The 20,502-nt window shown below is 36.5% G+C and overlaps 1 protein-coding gene across 1 annotated transcript in view; it reads left to right on the top strand.

Moving 5' to 3' along the window:
- FBN2 (fibrillin 2) overlaps positions 1-20,502 on the top strand; it is a 247,924-nt gene that overhangs the window by 125,905 nt on the left and 101,517 nt on the right. The window contains exons 8-14 of the mRNA XM_082723375.1: positions 7,228-7,380; positions 8,874-9,101; positions 10,070-10,207; positions 14,024-14,143; positions 15,080-15,205; positions 16,046-16,168; positions 18,601-18,723. Of these exons, the coding sequence (XP_082579501.1) occupies positions 7,228-7,380; positions 8,874-9,101; positions 10,070-10,207; positions 14,024-14,143; positions 15,080-15,205; positions 16,046-16,168; positions 18,601-18,723 (1,011 nt within the window). The remainder of the gene's footprint in view (positions 1-7,227; positions 7,381-8,873; positions 9,102-10,069; positions 10,208-14,023; positions 14,144-15,079; positions 15,206-16,045; positions 16,169-18,600; positions 18,724-20,502) is intronic.

A 20,502-nucleotide genomic window follows, 5' to 3' on the forward strand; every position in this document is an offset into this window, starting at 1 on the left:
AGTGATGACCGGGATATGCTGTTGTCATGTAGCGCCCTATGTGGTCATGGGTGTTGATCACATGAGCACATGCATATTTGCAAAAAAAAAAAAAAAAAACCCAGAATGCCTAAAAATGTTTAACTAAAGGGAGAAAGGGAGACAGAGATGCAGCAGGAGACTGAATAGTGTTTTACTTTTAACTTCAGAATCACATACAAGTCAACTGGTGGAACAGAGATACTAGTTTTAATTAAGAAGGAAAGTCCTAGAAAGAAAAGGTTAGATAGTAAGGAAGAAAACTGTCACTATTCTAAAGGAAGCGATAAACCTAGGAGCCACAGTACTTCTACTTCTTTCATTGTTCCTAGTTCTAGTTAGTTTTATGTAAGGGAAACATGAAAGCCTACATGGAAGTATTTGAGAAATCACAAGAATCTGCAGAATTAGTCAAGGGGAACCCAGGTAGGCTCTAGACCATCAAAGAGGCAGGTGCAGTCCTCCAGGATCAGGGGATGAAGCCTGAAACAATGGTTGCTATTTACCTAACACCTAGGATCACTAGTGTTCTAACCTGAGCTAACCTTATCAGTGTTTTCTGGCTGAATCCTTCATTTTTAATGAGCCAAACTCCTTCAACAGGAGATCTGTTTATTTCGGGGTACAATCCCCAGCTTTTACAAGGTTTTCATCACATCGTCTAATTAACCATTAGTTCTCAAATCAAGCTTAGAGTAAATGTCAAGCCATGAAAACACTCTGATAAAAGTACCATTATTTTACTTCAAGATAGATTTATATTTTAATCAGGGGAGATGAATTGCTTCCTCTTCCACAGTATGGCTTTAAATGAGACTTCATGTAAACCTTGTTCAGAAATGTAGTGAGGGTGATAGATTGTTAGAAAAATAGACTTGTTTTTATTACTTCTGGTGTATCAGTCCTGCAGTTAAACATAACACCGAGTATCCGAAGGATTTATCCTTGTTGTGTCATAAATATGCCTCATCTGCCTTTGCCCCTAGTAATTCCCGATTTCAAGGGATGGTTTGCCTATACAGTTCTTACTTATTTTGGGTATCCCCTTTTTTATGTCCATTTTTTTATTCCAGATATTCTTCCATGTGACACGTTTTTAAAACAGATTTCTAAGGACCATTTAATTTTTGCTGGGCAAAGGAAAGAGCCCCTGTTTTGCATTGAGATGTGTTTTGGGGGAGCTCTTAAGAAGGATGCATCAGATTGATCTGTAGCTTATCCTAGTATGTTTTTAACACATGGGATTAGAAGTAGATTACCCACCTCCCTAATGTTATTAGAAGAAACTGGTAGTAGAATTTATTTTTAAAAGTTATGATTTATTTTCTAATCTACTCTTCCTCCCCCTTCTGTTCTATCACAAATGACATGGTTTCCTCCTATACATATCTTAGGACTGATCAGAGATTTCCAAACTGTATAGAATGTTGGTTATTTATATTTATTGAATTTGAAGATTGCTCTTTGATCTAAAAAGATGCTTTTTAGAACTACACTGAATTATAATTCACTATCTTTAGGAAATGGCATAATGGAAAAGCAACTGAGTATTTAGTAATACATTTAAATGAATTTGTATTTTATTAGTCACATTGCAGTCTTCATATATGGAAATCACAGAAGTGGTTTCATATGATGAGGCATTTATACTTTTGTTGCAGTGTTCACGGTAAATACAGATTTGAGGAACTTTCACAATATCATTGCAGATTCTTATAGTCTGGGACTGATTGGTATAAAGTCTTTCTGGATTCCTGATGAGCCCTTACTCATTTTTATACGTAGTACCTTCTTTCCACTTCAATACTGTAGTTGACCCATGAGTTGTTTAGAGTGTACAGGGTTTCCCTGTTTTGCAAATTTTCCATGTGGGCTTGGAAAAGATGTGTTTTCTCCAGTTGACTAGATATATCCATTAGCTCAAACTTGTTGCCTGTGCTTTTCACATTTTTTCTTCATTTACTGAATTTTGTCTACCATATTGTCAATTACTGAAAGAGTTGTGTGAATATCCCACTGTCATAGTAGAATTCTCAGTTTCTCCCTGTGGTCTCCAAGATTTTGTTTCTGTAATTTGATGTTATGTTACAAAGTGATGAATATCTAAAGTATTATATTTTCCTGGTGAATTGAGCCTTTTTTCAGTATGTATTGACTCTCTAACATTGTTTACTTTTCTCGATCTATTTCTGAATATTTTCTTTTTGTCTATTTTATCTCGTTAAGCATCTCATTTTGTGAGTGGGCCTGGGAGGTTTAAGTATATGCTTGCTGTGTATTTTTTCTCTCAATTCTTCTTCTTCCTTAGTTTATAAATGTATCTCCTCTAAACAGCCTAAATCTAATTTTAAAAAATTTTTTCAGTCTGAAAATCTTTGTCTTTTATTCTTTATTTTTTTTATAAAGATTTTATTTATTTATTTGATGGACAGAGATCACAAGTAGGCAGAGAGGCAGGCAAAGAGAGAGAAGAGGAGCAGGCTTCCCGCTGAGCAGAGAGCCCAATGCAGGGCTCAATCCCAGGACCAATCCCAGGACCCTGGGATCATGACCTGAGCCAAAGACAGAGGCTTTAACCCACTGAGCCACCCAGGTGCCCCAATCTTTGTCTTTTAAATTGAGATTTAAATACATTTATATTTGTTATAGTAACCAATATGTTCGCATTTCAATTACCTTCTTTGTGCTTCCTATTTTTTTGTTACTTTTTTCCTTTCTTGCTCTTTTTTATTTATTGGTTTTCCTTCCTTCCCCCACACTCCATTTAACTTTTTTTAGTTAAAAGTTCAGAAATTATATAATTCTGTGGATTTAGTATTCATTCTAGTATTATAAGATGCATGTGCAGCTTAAAGTCTAAAATTAACCTTTATTTTACCCATATCTAAACAGTAAAAGAATATTAGAATGGTCACACTTTGATCTCCCCTTTTTAGCTTTTAAAAATTCTATCCAATTGCCATTCTGTATTTGCAACAAATTAATCATTATTATTACTGTGTAATATTTTAGTGCTTGTTTATATTTATTCATATATTTAACTATTTTTCCTCATTATTCCCTTATGTATTTCAACCTTCTGTTTTGGAATAGTTTTCTTTTTGCCTGAAGAACCTTTTCTAGGGGGCATCTGGATGGCTCAGTCAGTTAGACATCCACTATTGATCTCAGCTCAGGTCTTAGATCTCAGGGTTATGAGTTCAAGCTCTGTGTTGGGCTCTGTACCCAGCATGGAACTGACTTTTTAAAAAAAGGAAAGAAAGAAGAAAAAAAGAAAGAAAATAAAGAACCTTTTCTAAAATTCCCTTCAGCAAGAATTTTTTGGTAGAAAAAATAATTTCTTTTTTGTGTGTGTTCCTGAGAATCACCTTAATTTTCCCTTTGGAAAGATGGTCTCTTGGGATACAGAATTCCAGGCTGACAGCTATTTTATCATAGTATACAGAAGATACAATATTCCAGTTGGGTTTTAGCATTCATTAGTGCTATTAAATATTCCTTAGCAGGTGATTTGTCTCTCTTTCCAGCCATTTTTAACTTCCTTACTTTTTCTTTATTGGTCTGCAGTTTCACAGTGATGTGGCGAGTTGTGGATTTCTTTCTGTTTTTCCCACTTTAGATTTTTTGGACTTCCTAGATCTGAGATTGTCTCATCGCATGGTTAGAAAGTTCTGTTGAATATTGCCTCTGTTATCTGTTGAATATTGCCTCTCCCCCTGTCTGCTTATTGCTTCTTTCTAGTATGCTTACAAGATGTATGTTACTTTCTCATGCTTACCACCACATTTCTTAACCTTGTATTAAAAAATATTTTCCATCTTTTCATCTCTCTGAACTACACTGAAGATAAATTATTTAGATATATTTTGGAGCCCACTAATTCTCTTTTCATTTATGTGCAGTATACTGCATGATATATTACTAAACATTTTATTTTATTTGTGATAGTTTTCATTTATAGAACTTCCGCTGAATTTTTTTAAGTCCCTCTTTCATGGTTTATGAACTCTTTTTACCTGTTCACATTTTTAGATTTTCATTATCTTAAGCATATTAAATATAATTTAGTTATAATTAATATTAAATGAATTGTCATTACAAATAATCACAAATTGTCAGAATCAGTCTGACAATTCTGTATCTGATATCTGATGTTTATTCAGCCACTTTTTAATGGAGCCTTGTTTATGTGTTATTTATTCACTCATTTATTTAGCTATTTATTTTCTTGTTAGCTATTCCTGTTCTTGGGACTTGTCTGTGGGAATTCTTTGAGACCTGCATAATATTAAGTCCTCTTTTGTTCTGTTTTGGCTTTTGCCAGTTGCTTGGTATCCGGTATCCCTGCCTGCGGACCTTGATGTAGTCTAGTCTTCCTTTGAAGTTTTTCAGACCACAAACCTACTATGAATTGAGACATCAAAGCTGTCTCTTTGAGGAAGAGCTTGTGGTTAGAAATTCTTGGGAGAGATGTGTTTTTACCTCCCCTCAGTCTTAGCTGCCCACCTGTACATTATAGTCTTGTACCAAGGATGTGGTTCTTTGGAGCCCCAGGTTTATGGGGTTTCCTATGAAGTTTTGTGCTGGAAGAGGGGATATGGAGTTTTTCTTTTATGCTGTAGATTCTATGGAACTATATCAGGGCTGAAATTCAAAGTCTCTAGAGCTTTGCAGAAGCTCTAAGGCTGAAACCTAGCTGTGTACTTACATCTTAAGATTCCCGTTTTCACGTCATTATGACTCTGTTTTTCCCTTTCTTTCATGCCAGCCAGCTGATGTATTTTTTAAAATATTTTTTCATATTTTATGCAGGATGTTTCAGTTGGGAGGGGCATTCACGATAGCTAACCCACCATTCTGTTTGGAAACAGAACCAATACTGTTTTTTTTAACTCTGCCACTAACCCTGTTCCGTGAGTATAGTTGCAAAATCAGATGGTAAGATTTTGATGGGAGACCTAAATCTTCTGGTTCAAGGCTGTGGTTTTGTTCTTCTCGTCTTTTGTTTTCTGACTTTTGTCTTTTATTTTTTTCTCAGACTTTGTGGTACAGCCTTCTCCTTGCAGATGACTTTAAGAGAGAAACTCGTTCAGCCTACTTTGTAGTAACTGTATTCTGTAACCATGATTATTAGATAGTTTAGGACTTTCTTATCTAGATTTACATGCTATTCTTGAGGAATGTAGCTGCTGAGTAAATGTAGAAATATGATACTCAGGGTTCCTGGAATAAATATTCCAAAAATTATTTTCCTCCATCATTTTTGGGCACAGAAACTTACCTGTGAACTTATTCCCAGTGACTGTCTGTTCAAGTTCAGCTTATGAAGTTTAGGAAATGTCTGCGGTGTACTCAAGTATGCATATGTGCTTCAAATTTAGTACTTGGGTTTTGGACATACTAGGTTTCTTTTGGGAAGTAAAAGGAGGTGTTTTGATTCTTATAGGGAGTACCTTATAACCAATTCACTTACTGAACATTCGCTTAGCAGTAACCTGAGGTATACTGCAGACCATTTGCGAAAATAATACATTTATTTTAAACTCTGTATCTAGTATAAAAAATTAACTTTACCTACTAATGAAATATTTTTGTAATTAATAGCTTCATCTACATTATCGATGTGCAGCTCTTGATTTTTGTGGTACTTATTTCTTCTTGCAGTCAGAGCCAAAACTTCTTTGAGGCTTCTTGATGAAAGTTAAATAATATATAAAGAGCTAGACCCATAGTTTATTTTGCTTTTTTTTTCCCCATTGCTTACAATAAAGTCAGTTTCAGTTGAAGCCCACAGGGCTTATAGTTGATATTAATATTTTATCCCTATACAACTTTGCATCTTATGTTCTCTTTCAGTGATGTCTTTCAGCCTTTATCTTCCATTTTGATCCATTCTCTACCTTGCTGGCAGAATGATGTTTATTAGAGTCCTCTTTGATCGTGTTAACTGCTCTACAGCCAACATTGCAAGATAATGCCCAATCTCCTCACCATAGCATCCTGCCAGTCCGCCAGTTACAGCATGGTCCTCACCTGACTTGACCTGTAATCACCATTTGACATAATCCCTTGCCCCTACTTCTTGAAAATGTCTTACTAGCCTCACAGCTTATAACTGCATGTATACACAGGTCATTTGCAAGTATACGGCTTCAGCCTGACCATTCCTCTGGGTCCTGGGTTCCTATATTCAACATCACAAGCGTAACACAATTTAAAGAAGAGCCTTGTACTAAGTCCCTTAATCCTGCTTTTCTCCTTATCTTCCCATTTCAGCTGTCTAAGTCAAAGACTTAGGAAATTTCCAAAACTCTCTCTCTATTACCCCACTCCCTGAGCTGTACCTTCAGAATATGTCTGCCATCTGACCAGTCTCATCATTGTCAATGATGGCACCCTCATCCAAGCCACCATCATGCCTTTTTGATTACTTTCACTGATATTCTTGCACTTGCTACTGTCAGCATCTAAAGAGATTTTCTTAAAAAATGTAGACCCTTCCATTTCCTCTAACTGAAAGCATCCAGTAACTGTTAACAGCACTCCACATGAAATCCAGAAGTCCTTTTCTCATGGTTTACAGGGTTGTGTGTGATCTTGTCCTTGATAACTATGAGCTCTGAGGCTTCCACTATCCCTTTTGTGTTCTCTTCTCTGACTACATCCTCTTCGTCTTTAAACTTCTCTTCCCTGAGATAACTGAGTGGCTCATGTTGTCACATTATGCACGTCTCTGCTCAGATGCTCCTGTCTGAGAGGAGCTGTTTGTGATCACCCTTTCTAGAATAGCAACTCTATCAGTCAGGTATTGCTGTGTAACAAACAATCCACAACTCTCAGTGGCAAATAATACTATGCTTCAGCAGGTCATCTGGGGATTGGATAATCTAGGCTGGGATTGGGTTCTTGCTTTCCTTCAAGCTCTGAATCTGTCTGGGCTTGGCTTTTTAGTGTAATAGGAGCACATACCTGCTTCACATCTTTCATTCCTGTATCCCTGGAATACGGCATGGCATAGGTTCTCAGTGAATATTTGCTCAGTAAATAAAGAAATGAACAAATGTCATAGAGACTAAGACAATAAATAGATATATATTCGAGGTAAGTAGAATAATTTTCTTTACTTAGCCTCTTCTGATATGTTAAATAATTGACATAAGAACCTGAAATAATTCAGGCATGCCTTCTGTTTTATTTCCACATGTTCAGATCAGAGAACAGGCACGTGTTTCTCGGGCCTGGTGAATGGTCGCTGTGCGCAAGAGCTCCCAGGCAGAATGACAAAAATGCAGTGCTGCTGTGAGCCCGGCCGCTGCTGGGGCATCGGAACCATTCCTGAGGCTTGTCCCGTCAGAGGCTCTGGTGAGCAGCCGACTGCGTGTCTTTTCAGCACAGGCAGTGTTAGGAAAATCAGTAACAGTAGTGTACTTTGTTCTTTTCCTTTGAAGCCAAGTTATATGTGTGTTCTTAGCACTGTCTTTAATATGAATACTGTGTTTTTGTGAGGAATTGGGTGGCATTATTTACTTGGGATCAGTTTTGACTTTATACACTTTATTAATATCAGAAAAATTCCCAAAAACTGATTATGACTTGTCTTTCTGCAAGTATTTTTTGAAATTATTTTGAACATCTGTATTTCGATTAGTTTTAAAATCCTGATCTTTCATTTCAGGTCTTCGAGTATGTTTGATTAACTTCATTTATATTTTATTTCAGGAGTGTCCCTATTTTCTAGTATCCCAATCCTTGAAGATAATTCCTCTTTTCTAATAACCTGAAGGTTAATAATAAAAGGGTGGGAGGATACCTTCCATTCGCTTTGCTGGATAAACTAACCATATAACTGAGGCTTTATCAGGAAATTACTTAAGGATGAATGAGAAGTAGCTCCTCTTATTAATATGATATGAATGGTAACATAGGATTAATGTTTATCAATCACATAAAGTCACATCAGTATGTTTTATTATATTGTCTTTATGTTAAATTATAGTATTCTGAAAAAACTAAACTTTTTGAACTATGCTTATGAAATTAGATATCTATATGTGCTGTTATGGAGAGAAAGATTAAGGCCCATTCTTTCAAAATCTATAAGCTATAGAACATCAAAATTGAGTAATAAAGCTTAAACAACAGCACTATTTGTGCATAGTATATGATTTTGGGAACTCGTGAATTCACAAATAATATATAATAGTAATATTAATAATGAAACAGTTCTTTGAGTTAAATAATTTTCATTTCTATTGACCCTACTGTCCTAATTCCGAGAACAGATGAAGAAATAATTAGATTGCTGTAGTCTTGCTTCTTTTCTCTCAGCTTTGATACTTGGACAAATAAGGTGCAGTTTGAAAAGCTAACTGAACACTGTCTTTTGTTAAAATCCAAATATATAAAAAATATTGTGAAGCAATAGTAATTCCTTATAGCAAAGAAAGGAGATGGAAGAAATGTGTAGGTGTGATACTGATGAAGTTTTAAGTAAAACCAGATCAACAGAAAGAATTATGGAAAGCTTTGATTTTTATCTGTGTAAGTAAATTTCTTGAATTCATAGTTGTATCTGGAATTCTATGAGTTGCACTTGGGGACATAAAATCAAACTGCACATAGCACATATAAACAGTTCTTTGGTTATGCAACTCCATTAAAATATGGCAAATAGGTTTTTACTTTTTTCTGAAACATCTATACTTTTCCCTGTTACTTCTAGCATTGGAAACATGGATCAAGATGAATATGCTACTTATTCAGATCAAATAATATAGATAAATTAAAATGTTCTTACAGTGTACAGATGACTTTTAGAATCAATTTGTGTTTAACTGGCCTTTCTTTTCTTCTAGAGGAATATCGCAGACTTTGCATGGATGGACTTCCAATAGGAGGGATTCCAGGGAATGCTGGTTCCAGACCTGGAGGAACTGGGGGGAATGGCTTTGCCCCAAGTGGCAATGGCTATGGCCCAGGAGGGACAGGCTTCATCCCCATCCCTGGAGGCAATGGCTTTTCTCCTGGAGTTGGGGGAGCTGGTGTAGGGGCCGGGGGACAGGGGCCCATCATCACTGGACTAAGTGAGTGTTCACTTTTTGGTGTAGACTCTTTATTTTTCTGCCTTAAATGATTTTATAATACCTAGCATTTTTTTCAAAAGGAGTGTGTGTGTGTGTGTGTGTGTGTAAAAACCTCTTTCAGGGTCTAAAATACAAGGTAGTAGTAAAAAAAAAATGCCTGAGAAAATATTATTTTCCTGTTCCATAAACTTTCTAAATTGGAGAAAAGAAGAGTGACCCTGGTTTTCTTTGAAAATAAAGATGAGAGCCTGGTCATACTCCAGTCCAGATGACGCCATTAAAGAGTGTGTTTTTGGTTCCAGTGTATTTCATTTGGCCGTTGCAGCTGCCCTGTTCATACACCCCTTGAATTATTTTCCAGAACCATTTCTCAACTGAGATAAACTGAATAAGTCTTGCTCTGTGCCTATCCAAATATTTTAATGAAATATCTTTCTTTTCCTCACCCTTTTTTGTTGAATAACTTGGGCTTTGGGCCAGAACTGGCACTGGTGTACTTGACATTTAAGTTCATTCTTTTTATAAGAGCTGCTCTTGCTAATAATATTTAATGATGTCCTACAGTGTTGTGTTTATTCTTTTTGGCAGATGGCCTATTTACTATCTGAATATTCAGCACAGTTAAGGAAAAAAAAAAGAAATGGAAAGCATTCAAATGTACAGTAGAACATTCCTGAAATTTTGAAAAGACATCATTACAGGCAAAGTTTCCAGATGTATCACTTAACAAATTCGAGTTACAACCATGTGTCTCAGGAATATTTTTTAGATCCTCAACATTCAAGTTTTAATAAAATATAGAATAGTGTGAGCCTTTGATATGTACACTTAATGAATGGACTATTAAAAAGTTTAATCTTTACTACAAATGAGCCAAAGACCACCATTTCCTTTTAAAAAATCAGTTTCAATAAAAGTACTACATCTTGTAACGCTGAAATACCACTTGTGCTTTGATTTTTCTGTAGCTATTCTGAACCAGACGATAGATATCTGTAAGCACCACGCTAATCTCTGTTTAAATGGGCGTTGCATACCTACTGTGTCTAGCTATCGATGTGAATGCAACATGGGGTATAAGCAGGATTCAAACGGGGATTGCATAGGTAAGCTCATGATTCTTTAATCCTTTGTTTTTTCATAGCTTTTAGACTATAGGAACAAATTAGACTGTACATCATTAAAAAGAAAAAAGTCTTCTGAATCAAAGCTAATTTCCAAGCTGTCTCTTCTGTGCATGGTCTTCCCTATGCCCCTTTAACCTACTGCTGAGATAGCCCCCTTCAAGAATTCCCCACTGTTTCCCATCCTGTGTATTGTGATTTCTGTGTCTACCTCTGTCTTGCTTTCCTTCTTAGCTGAGTAGCACTAGATATATGGTGGTGTCATCCAGAGGAAGGTGGAGATTAGGAGGAGACAGGGAGAGGAGTCACTTTTGGACATGTTGAGTGTTAGGTATCTAGGACATTGAGATTTTTTTGTTTAAAGATTTTATTTATTTATTTGACAGAGAGACAGATCACAAGTAGGCAGAGAGCCAGGCAGAGAGAGAGAGGGAAGCAGCCTCCCTGCTGAGCAGAGAGCCCGATGCGGGACTTGATCCCAGGACCCTGGGATCATGACCTGAGCCGAAGGCAGAGGCCTTAACCCACTGAGCCACCCAGGTGCCCCTAGGACATTGAGTTTTAAAAAACCTAAGGCTAAGCGGGGTGTTCAGAGCTAGAGTTAACAGATCGAGGCATCAGGGTCATATAGGTGGCTCTTAGAACCGTGAGGGTGACTATTATCACCAACGGTGAACCCCAGCAAGAATGGAAAGATAACCGTACTACTGTGGCTGAAACCCTATGCCATAGCAACACAGTCCCCTAAAGAAAACTCACTAATTGTGTTGGTGAGACAGCAAAATAATCCAGAAAGTATTATGTCCCTGAAGCTATGCAAGGATACCGTTTGAAGAGAAAAGTAGTGGCAAGCGTGAGATGTGGCAGAAAACTCAAATATAATGAGGACCAAAATATCTATTGGATTTTATAATGAAAAGGGTTTTGGTGATCCCTTGAGAGTAGTTTTAGTTTAGGAGTAGTTTTAGCAAATGATTCTGTAAATGCTTCATAATTAGCATAACCCTAAGTACCTGATTTGGGTTCAAGTCTTCTCTTATATAGATGAAAGACCAGGAACAGAGAATGTCATAATTTTACCAGTGTACATTGAAAATTTTTAAGTGCACTATGGTTTTGAAGGAAAATGTCAGTCAAATATGATGTTTAGGAAAAACCAGTCACTCTAAATTACATACGACTGAGCATGATTAAGGCTAAATTCAGGATCCTTATATGCTGTTACATGGGTTTTGCACTGCACAACTATAGAAGGACCATTCACGTAATCTATATAAATGCCACACCTTGGGGTTATGCAGGGTATAACCATATGCAGTAGCCATGGCTTAGCTAATACTACTAGATGCTTATTTAAGAGATGGATCAGGTGGTATTTTGGGAAACACCATAAAATATGCATATATTTATTATTAATTTACTATATTTATAATTTTTATTATATTAAATAATTATATTTTATATAATTTTATATGTATCTACAAGAGAAGGTATTTTATATATTGCATACTTATAAATCAGGTTTTCTGGTAGAAAAGTCAATTATATTTATGTTATAATTTAAGTATAATTTAAGTCGTAAATTGACTTCTTTTATTAGTAGTATTTTGTAAGAATACTATCCTAACCCCAGTAGTATCTGAGAATGTAACCATTTTGATAATCAGCCTCTTTCCCAATTATTTTGTTTATTTTAGGAGTTTAAAAATCCTGTGAATTTTGCTTAAAAATACCCAGTCCCTGGTGAAAACATAGGAAGAAACCAAAGCTTACAGACTATTGTTTAAGTAGTCCTGCTCCTCTACATGGGACAAAACAAAGGTGATCAGTTGGAAGTATTAGGCTTTGACACCTCAGAATCAAGAGCCATGAAATGTACATATCTAAACATGGCGGTGGTCAATTATGAGTCTACAACTTAAAATCTTACAATAATCCCCCAAAACAAATGGGATTTGAAAGTCATGGATTTTAAACTCACTGATAGTTTTTTAGTGAATGTTTTCACTTATAAAGAAGAAATAAGTAAGTGAACTACTCTATCTTTCTATGTACTGATCCTTTGTTATGATCTCTAAGGGGCTAAGAAAGTCAAAATGCATTATGGCTGTCATGGCAAAATAATTGGCAGAGGTGTCCTGGCACCGAGGGGCTGCAGGAACAGGTTCTCAAAGAAGGAAAAGGCCCTGAAAAGTGGCCCAGGAAAGTTTACCTCAACAAAGGGGGTTGGGTGCATGGTATAATGTTCTTCACTAGAATTGAAGTTTACAATGAAGCTTCTGAAAATGTGCACCTACAACACATTTTTGAATTGTTGCATTTCAGTATTACATACACCAGAGAATTAAAGCTGTCTTCAACATTGCAAATTCAAGGTTGTAATTCCTGTTGGAAAGTCCACTAAGTTTTTTTATATGCTTGCTAACCCTCTAAACTCTGTCTTTTCTCATTTTGCTTCATTCCTTTGGCTCAGTAGAATTGATGTTATCAACCAAAAGTTTAAATGTAAGTGAATCTTAATGGACTGAAGGCGCCCTTCGGTGAATTGAAAAAGCATTCAATCCTGTTATTCTCTGTTGTTTTGATTTAATTTGCTATGAGATTTTTTTGTTGTTGTTGTTCCCCTCCTTTACCAGAGAGGGCTTAATTGCATTTAGTCTGAGTGTTTATATAAATGAGGTTGGTGAGTTTGATAGATTACAGTTCCTTTTTTAAGAACATCTGTGAAAGGAGTAATCTGTTTATTAAAATGGTAAACCTGTGAATTCATTTGATTGTTGTGTTCTCCAATTTAGCTGAAATTGTATATGTTAATAGCTTCTACGTGTGTATGAAATGGCAAGTCATTATGCCCTCACCCGCTAGTGAGGTTTTTAATTTACTAGCATTCAAAATTATATTTAGTGGGCATCGCTGAGAGAAGATGAATTTAACTTTTTCTGACTCTGGCACGTGTAATTTGTCTGGGCTGTAAGCAGTCCAGACTGTTCCATCTGCCATTTGGTCTTGCAGTCCCTGCGATGGGTTTGCATTTAATCAAGCCTTAGGAGAACTTGAATGAAAAACAGTAATGTTTCTCACATTTGGGATCAGAACTAGTATTTGCATTAAACTTGATTTATGCAAAAAAAAATTCCTGTGCCCATTTTAAGGTCCTAAAGAAAACTGAGGCTGCTGAAGATAATAGACTTTATTTTAATTAATTTCCATTTTCTGTCCCATCCTGTGTTACTTCAAACACCCAAGCCTCAGTGGGTAGTTACATATCTAATTGAGGACAACACATAATAACAAAGAAATTCCACAATCTGTCAGTTTCTTTAAAATCATGAAACTTACAGGATGAATCTATAAATGTCTGTCTTTAGATATCTTTTATTCAGTTTCCAATACCATACAAAGCTTTGAAAAGGCTATTAGCATGCCCAGATTATAACAGATAAGTGTCAGAGCCTTTTAAAACTCATGGCTGTGTCTTTACTGAGTCAGCTTTAAAAAAAAAAAAAAAGAAGAATCTTTTCAGAGCTTTTAATCATTGTGCATTTCTCAAATTGAAAAATCATTATTTCTTGATTAAAGCAAATTCCCTTGTACTTTCCAATCGGCGATATTTTTGTAAATCTCTAGGCTGGCCTCTCTATTTCAAGAAAGGAATTTTCATTCATTTATAAATACTCTGCTTTTTAGACTATTACCACTGACTGGCCTTCTCTCAAATTTGGGAGGCCTAAATGTACTTTAAACAAACATTTCTAGGAACGGAGTGAAGTCTGTAATGGTTTCTTTTGCTGCTCACAGATGTTGACGAATGTACATCAAATCCCTGCACTAATGGAGATTGTGTTAACACACCTGGATCCTATTATTGTAAATGTCATGCTGGATTCCAGAGGACTCCTACTAAGCAAGCATGCATTGGTAAGGCAGTTTGCGTTCACATATGAAAATGTTCCATGAAATATAGTGACCCAGGCTGTTGAGGTTAAAAGTAAATTTATTAAAATAAGACATAGAATGAAGTAAGTGCTGTTGTATTACTACAGATTTATTTTATGCTCCTCTCAGAAGTGCTTCCTTTATGTGCAAACACTGTTTGGGTGTATAACCCTGGCCACATGATATCTGGCTTTGCAGAAAATTAAGTTTATCTTCCTTCCCTCAATCACAGGTTCCTTTCTCTAAGTAACATCAATAGCCTTCCTGCTCTCTGATTAACAGACCTTAGGATTTATAGTCATTTTCAACTACTGTTTTCTTTGAACCTCACATGTACTCCAACACCAAGTCAGGCCTCATCTTGATTCACAGTTTTGTTGCTACACTTCCCCACCCATTGTCCTCTCAATTCCTCCTCAGTGCTGATTCATTGCAGAATTCTTTCTGCAGATGACTCCACTTGTCGTCTTCTACATTTCCTATTTATCCGTGGGTCGTTGCTTGGCTAAGCTCATCCCACAGTCTTCACCATCGTGCTGTTAACCCAGGTGATTTGAGGTTACTGTGTTCTTCTTACTCAGCAGCTTGCCTTGAGTTTGGACGTCTTTGACCATTGTGTCCAAAACACTGCACCAGTCATTTCCCTGCACTGTCTACCTCTTCCAGCTTCCTGGCACACCCCCGGCCCAATATTCTTTTTCTTTTCCTCCTTCAGCTCCTCTAGGTCAGGGCTGTCAAAAAGAAAAAAAGAAAAAAGCTGGTGAGAGAAGTTTGGAAGTTTGGCTAAAGAAGCAACATGACCTGAGTTATTACATGTAAAAATATAAACTGGATGTTGAACATCACATTTATTATCTTACTGTTTTTGCCTGTGGTCATTGTAAAAGAATAACATTTGGCCATCCTTCATTGTCCCAGATATCGACGAGTGCATCCAGAATGGGGTTCTTTGTAAAAACGGTCGGTGTGTGAACACAGATGGAAGTTTCCAGTGCATTTGCAACGCTGGCTTTGAATTAACTACAGATGGAAAAAACTGTGTTGGTATGCCTGCCCCCTTGCAAAAGCTTTCTAAAAGATACACATTTTTATTTAGAACCATATATGCTATTTCTATGAAAACTTGCATAGCATGTATGTGAGAATTCTTCAGATGACTTAGGTAAAATATAAACGCATTTAATATGAGGCCATTAGAGTCAAAGGATAAATTGTTTGGAAATGGTTTAACAGTGAATAATGTGTTGCTTCTGGAAATTTTCTGTGTGGTATATGTTTAATTCTAGGTAGCCATTTTGCTTTGTGGTAATTACAAGCACCTACAGGATTTCACATTTTGCCATTATGACACCAACAATTATCTCTAGTCTGGCAGAATATAAAAATGTCTAGCATATGTGATAATCAAATCTCTAAATCTGAAGTCCTGGTGATCTCTGGTACCAGTGGATACCAGTACCCCACAGGAATACTGTAGTCACACGGCAACACACAATATTTCAGCTACTAATACAGGTCCAGATCATTTCACTCACAGTGACGTTTATCACTGCTTTATTCTCCCTTACGGAAGAAACTTCCCCCACCCCCTGAAATCATATAAACATTTTTGCTAATCAAAGTAAAACACGTCTCATGTGGTTTTAATAAAAACCAAGCACAACATTTACTTAATATTTTCCTTTATATTCCTTACACTAAAGGCCCTTCATGTTCTCCACCCTATTTGCTCTCACTTGGTTGGCGTTCCTATTAGGAAAAAAAAAATCAATGAGCACATGGCTCACTTCTATAGTAGAACATGATTGGTGGTTATTTGTGAAAGGAGAGGGAAGTGGTTCCCACAAGGCCAGTGGTATAAGTTGTTCTGCTCTCCTTCTGCAGATCATGATGAATGTACAACTACTAACATGTGTTTGAATGGGATGTGCATTAATGAAGATGGTAGCTTCAAGTGCATCTGCAAGCCAGGATTTGTCTTGGCTCCAAATGGGCGTTACTGTACTGGTATGTATGGCTTTGATAGGAAAGTAACCATTGAATGAATCATCAAGAATTACTTCAGTTTCTTCATGTGGATTTCATATTATTCACATCTCTTGCTAATTCAGTAAGGCAGGTGTCTAAAGCATCCCAGAAAAACATACATTGTGGTCTAAGGAACAGTAATATCTTTAAAAAATAATAATGGTGTAGGAAAAATTAAGGGAATGACAGATTGGTTCTAGCAAGTCTGGAAGAGACAATGTAGAAATAATTTCTCTGTACCCCTTGCCTAAATATAAAAGAGGAAGAAAAAAGTCTTGGAAGGTTTTCATTTTTTTTGTGCTCTGAGAGCTAGATTTTCCACTTTCATTCATTACCTGTTTTGTATTACATACTTTCCATAAACTCTCTACAGATCATGACTATACCATTCTCTAAAAATCTTATATTGTGACTTAGTGAAGAATTTTGAGTGTTCCTATCAATTTTGTTTATAAAGCCATTTTTTTTAATTTAAATTTTTTATTTTTTATAAACATATATTTTTATCCCCAGGGGTACAGGTCTGTGAATCACCAGGTTTACACACTTCACAGCACTCAAAAAGCACATACCCCTCCCAATGTCCATAATCCCACCCCCTTCTCCCAAGCCACCTCCCCCCAGCAACCCTCAGTTTGTTTTGTGAGCCATTTTGAAGGCTAAGCTCTAGTGGTAACTCTAGTAAGCAAAAGAAGTGCTTTTATATCCAATTTATACTCACAATTTTAATTTAGTAAGTTGGAACAAATTTTGCAGGTTTTTTTTTTCATTTTTCTCCTTTTATATGAAATCCACTCTGAATCTTTTCTACTTTCCATTGCACAAACTTACGTGAATAGCATTAGTGCTAATAACCCGTTCCTGTAATTTCAACAAAATTCCATGGAGAGTTGAGAAAGAAAGATCGAGACTGATCTTGTATTTCTGAATAAAAAATAGCTTCTTGACTATTCATAAAAGGGGAGTACAGCATTCAGTAGAAATGTTGTAGCTCTGCTATTTTAACTCATGATTGAGATGTCGTCTCAACATTAGCTGACATGGATTTAACACAGGATTTGAGTTCAGTGTTATGTTCCAGGGTGTAATGTTACATTATAGCATGTTATTTTATTTAAGCATTTCCTAAGAATCTTAAATACACATATAAATAAGACCTCAACAGTTTCTGCTATCTTGAAATTTTTTTAAATTTACTTCCTTACTACTGATACTGTAATCTGCAAATCTTAAATGTTCATGATTTGGTGGACCTGTGTTTTGAAGGCTGTTTCATCTTTGAGGGAAGCCATTCTTTGTTGGATTATATTTGATAAACTCTAACAGATTGAAAATTAGGAGAGATGCCCCATGGGGTTAAGTATTCGACTCTTGCTTTCAACTCAAGTCACAATCTCAGAGTCAGGATTGAGCCCCATATCAGACCCCATGCTCAGTGGGAAGTCTGCTTGAGATTCTCTCTCCCTCTCTCTCTCCCCCTCTCCCCACCAGCCCTATGCTCACTCTCTCTCTCTCTAAAATAAATGAATTAGGGGCACCTGGGTGGCTCAGTGGGTTAAGCCGCTGCCTTCGGCTCAGGTCATGATCTCAGGGTCCTGGGATCAAGTCCCGCATCGGGCTGTCTGCTCAGCAGGGAGCCTGCTTCTCTCTCTCTCTCTGCCTGCCTCTCCATCTACTGTCAAATAAATAAATAAAATCTTAAAAAAAAAAAGAAGATGGTAAAAAAACATAAATAAAATAAATGAATTAATCTTTTAAAAAGGAGAGATGGTTCCGTATTTTGTTATTATGAAGTGATCAACTTAATGTTAAAACAGCATCTCTCTTTGGTTTGAATTTTATGTGTGTAAATAAAAGGTAATTACAAACATTTAGCTTGGTTTTAAGAATATGTTTCATTGAATTAACTTGACTTAAATATCATTTAATATTAAACAGAAATAGCAGATAGATCATGAAAAATGAGTGTATGAGGCTACTTTTTTCCCTAATGGGTAAAGGGAGGCAATTCTGCGTCAGTCTTTCTGAACATATGCTTGAAAGAGTTGGTGTTTGGGCACCTGGGTGGCTCAGTTGGTTAAGTGTCTACCTTTGACTCAAGTCATGATCCCAGAGTCCTGGGATTGAGCCCTGCTTCAGGCTTCCTGCTTGGTGGGGTATCTGCTTCTCCCTCTCCCTCTGCTCTGCTTGTGCTTTCTCTCACTCTTCCTCATCTCTCAAATAAATAAATAAAATCTTAAAAAAGAAGAGTTTCACTTAGATTCAAGATTTGTTATCACTTCTGTGTCCTTCCACAAATTATAAAATGGAAAACAAAAGGTTGATAGTCTAGAGTGGTGAGAACAGGTAAACTCTGTAATAAGAGTAAATTTACCCAGTTAATGGCCTGGGTTGTGCTTCCCTCTGGACAGATGTTGATGAATGCCAGACGCCAGGAATCTGCATGAATGGACACTGCATCAACAACGAAGGGTCCTTCCGCTGTGACTGTCCCCCAGGCCTGGCTGTGGGTGTGGATGGACGCGTGTGTGTTGGTAAGTGAATCGTTCTGTAATGGCCCACTGTCCTAATGGTCTTTGAAAAAATAAAGATATATCTGTAAGATGGAGAAGTATTCAGCCATAAAAAGGAAGTAGTCAAAAATGCACAAGTATGAATGAGCCTTGGAAACATGCTGAGTGAAAGGAACAGCTCACAAAAACCCAGATGACTTATGTTTCCATTCATGTGAAATGTCCAAAGAAGATAGATCTGTAGAGTCAAAGCAGATTTGTTTTGCTTAGAGCAGAGAAGGTAGGAGTGCCAGATAAGGAGGTGGTTGCTAAAGGCATTTTTGAGGTGGTGAAATGTCCTAAAATTAGTTAATCAGTTGTAGTGATGATTATATGTATGTTGAATATACTAAAACACATACACACACACACACACACACACACACACACACTCCTATTGAGTTATGTTCTTTAATTGGGTGCATTCTTAGGTATGTGAATTATACCTCAGTAAAGTGGTTCAAAAAAAATGTACAGAGAGCCCAGCAAGCTCCTGGAAGAAAGCTCTGATGAGATGCAAGTCAAAATTGCTGGAGAAGAAGAAAATCATCCTTAAATCAGGATACTTGACAGTGTTAGCTGACTGAGTCTCTAAGTACAATGGATTTAGATTTTATAATTTATAGCAAATAAGATATGAAATGGAGAGTATAGTTATATGTAAATAAACGCTGTTTTTATTCAAACACAGTTTAAAATGTAAATAACTTCTGTAGAAGAACTTGGAGCTCTGTCAAAAGGTAGAAATGTTTTCATATTGTTTTTTCTCATCACTGTGCAGCTAACTATAGAAACAAGGGAAAAGTATGAGATAGAATATATATATTTTATTCTAAACTGTTCCAAATTGTTTTGCTATTTTTAAAAAGTTTCTTTTGCCAAATGGGTTCCATGCAAATCAGGGTTAGCCAGCATCAGCTTTAAAGAGGCAGGCAAATCAAAAATGTCATGCATTTCAGAACCCAACCATATGTCCCAATGGTAACAGCAGAATGATTTACTTTTCAAAATACAGTTACCACAGTTTTCTCTTCAGAAGGCTTTCATAAGACCCCCAGGGTGCCTTAGTCATTGTGCACCCTTTATTTCTCAGGTGACTCGGTAAAAGGCAGACATATTCGTTGGTGTAAGAGTATAAGTGAGAGAAATGAAATTCTTTCTTAGACATAGGTGATAATACTTTACTCTTCCCTCTGGGAATCAAAACATTTGTATCCCAAAGGAGGTGGGGTGGGGGAGAGAAGCAACAGCAGATGGAAATAATCTGTCCACTTAAGTTCATCCTCTATCTCCAATCTAGGATTTATTTCCGCTTACAAGATTGTCAGCACTTCGTTCAGGGATATTTTAAATACAGCAGCCAGAAGAATGTAGCTCCTTCCTGCTTAACAGAGCTGAAGTGTTTTCACTTGCTGCGATATACTTACTTGGCCCTTGCCTTTACCTCAGTGATTCTGTTGAAATCTGTGATGAGTACAAAACCAGTTTGGGAGGACGAAATCATTTTTCCTTTAAGCAACCAGTGTATGAGTGTAGCGATGAGGAATATAGTGTTTCAAACACAAATCTCCATTCTCTCGTCCACATACAGAAACAGTATGAGACACTGTTAGAAAGCCTCCAGGATTTCACAATTGCAGTCAATTAAACTTTTTTAAAATAAAAATACCATTTTTGTCTGATTATATATATTGCTGTTCCCATAACATGCTAAATGTTTTTTCTTCATCTCTCTTTGTTGATGCTTTTGACATGCACTGA

The sequence above is a fragment of the Mustela nivalis genome, assembly GCF_964662115.1.
Source record: "Mustela nivalis genome assembly, chromosome: 3".
Taxonomy (NCBI): Eukaryota; Metazoa; Chordata; class Mammalia; order Carnivora; family Mustelidae; genus Mustela; species Mustela nivalis.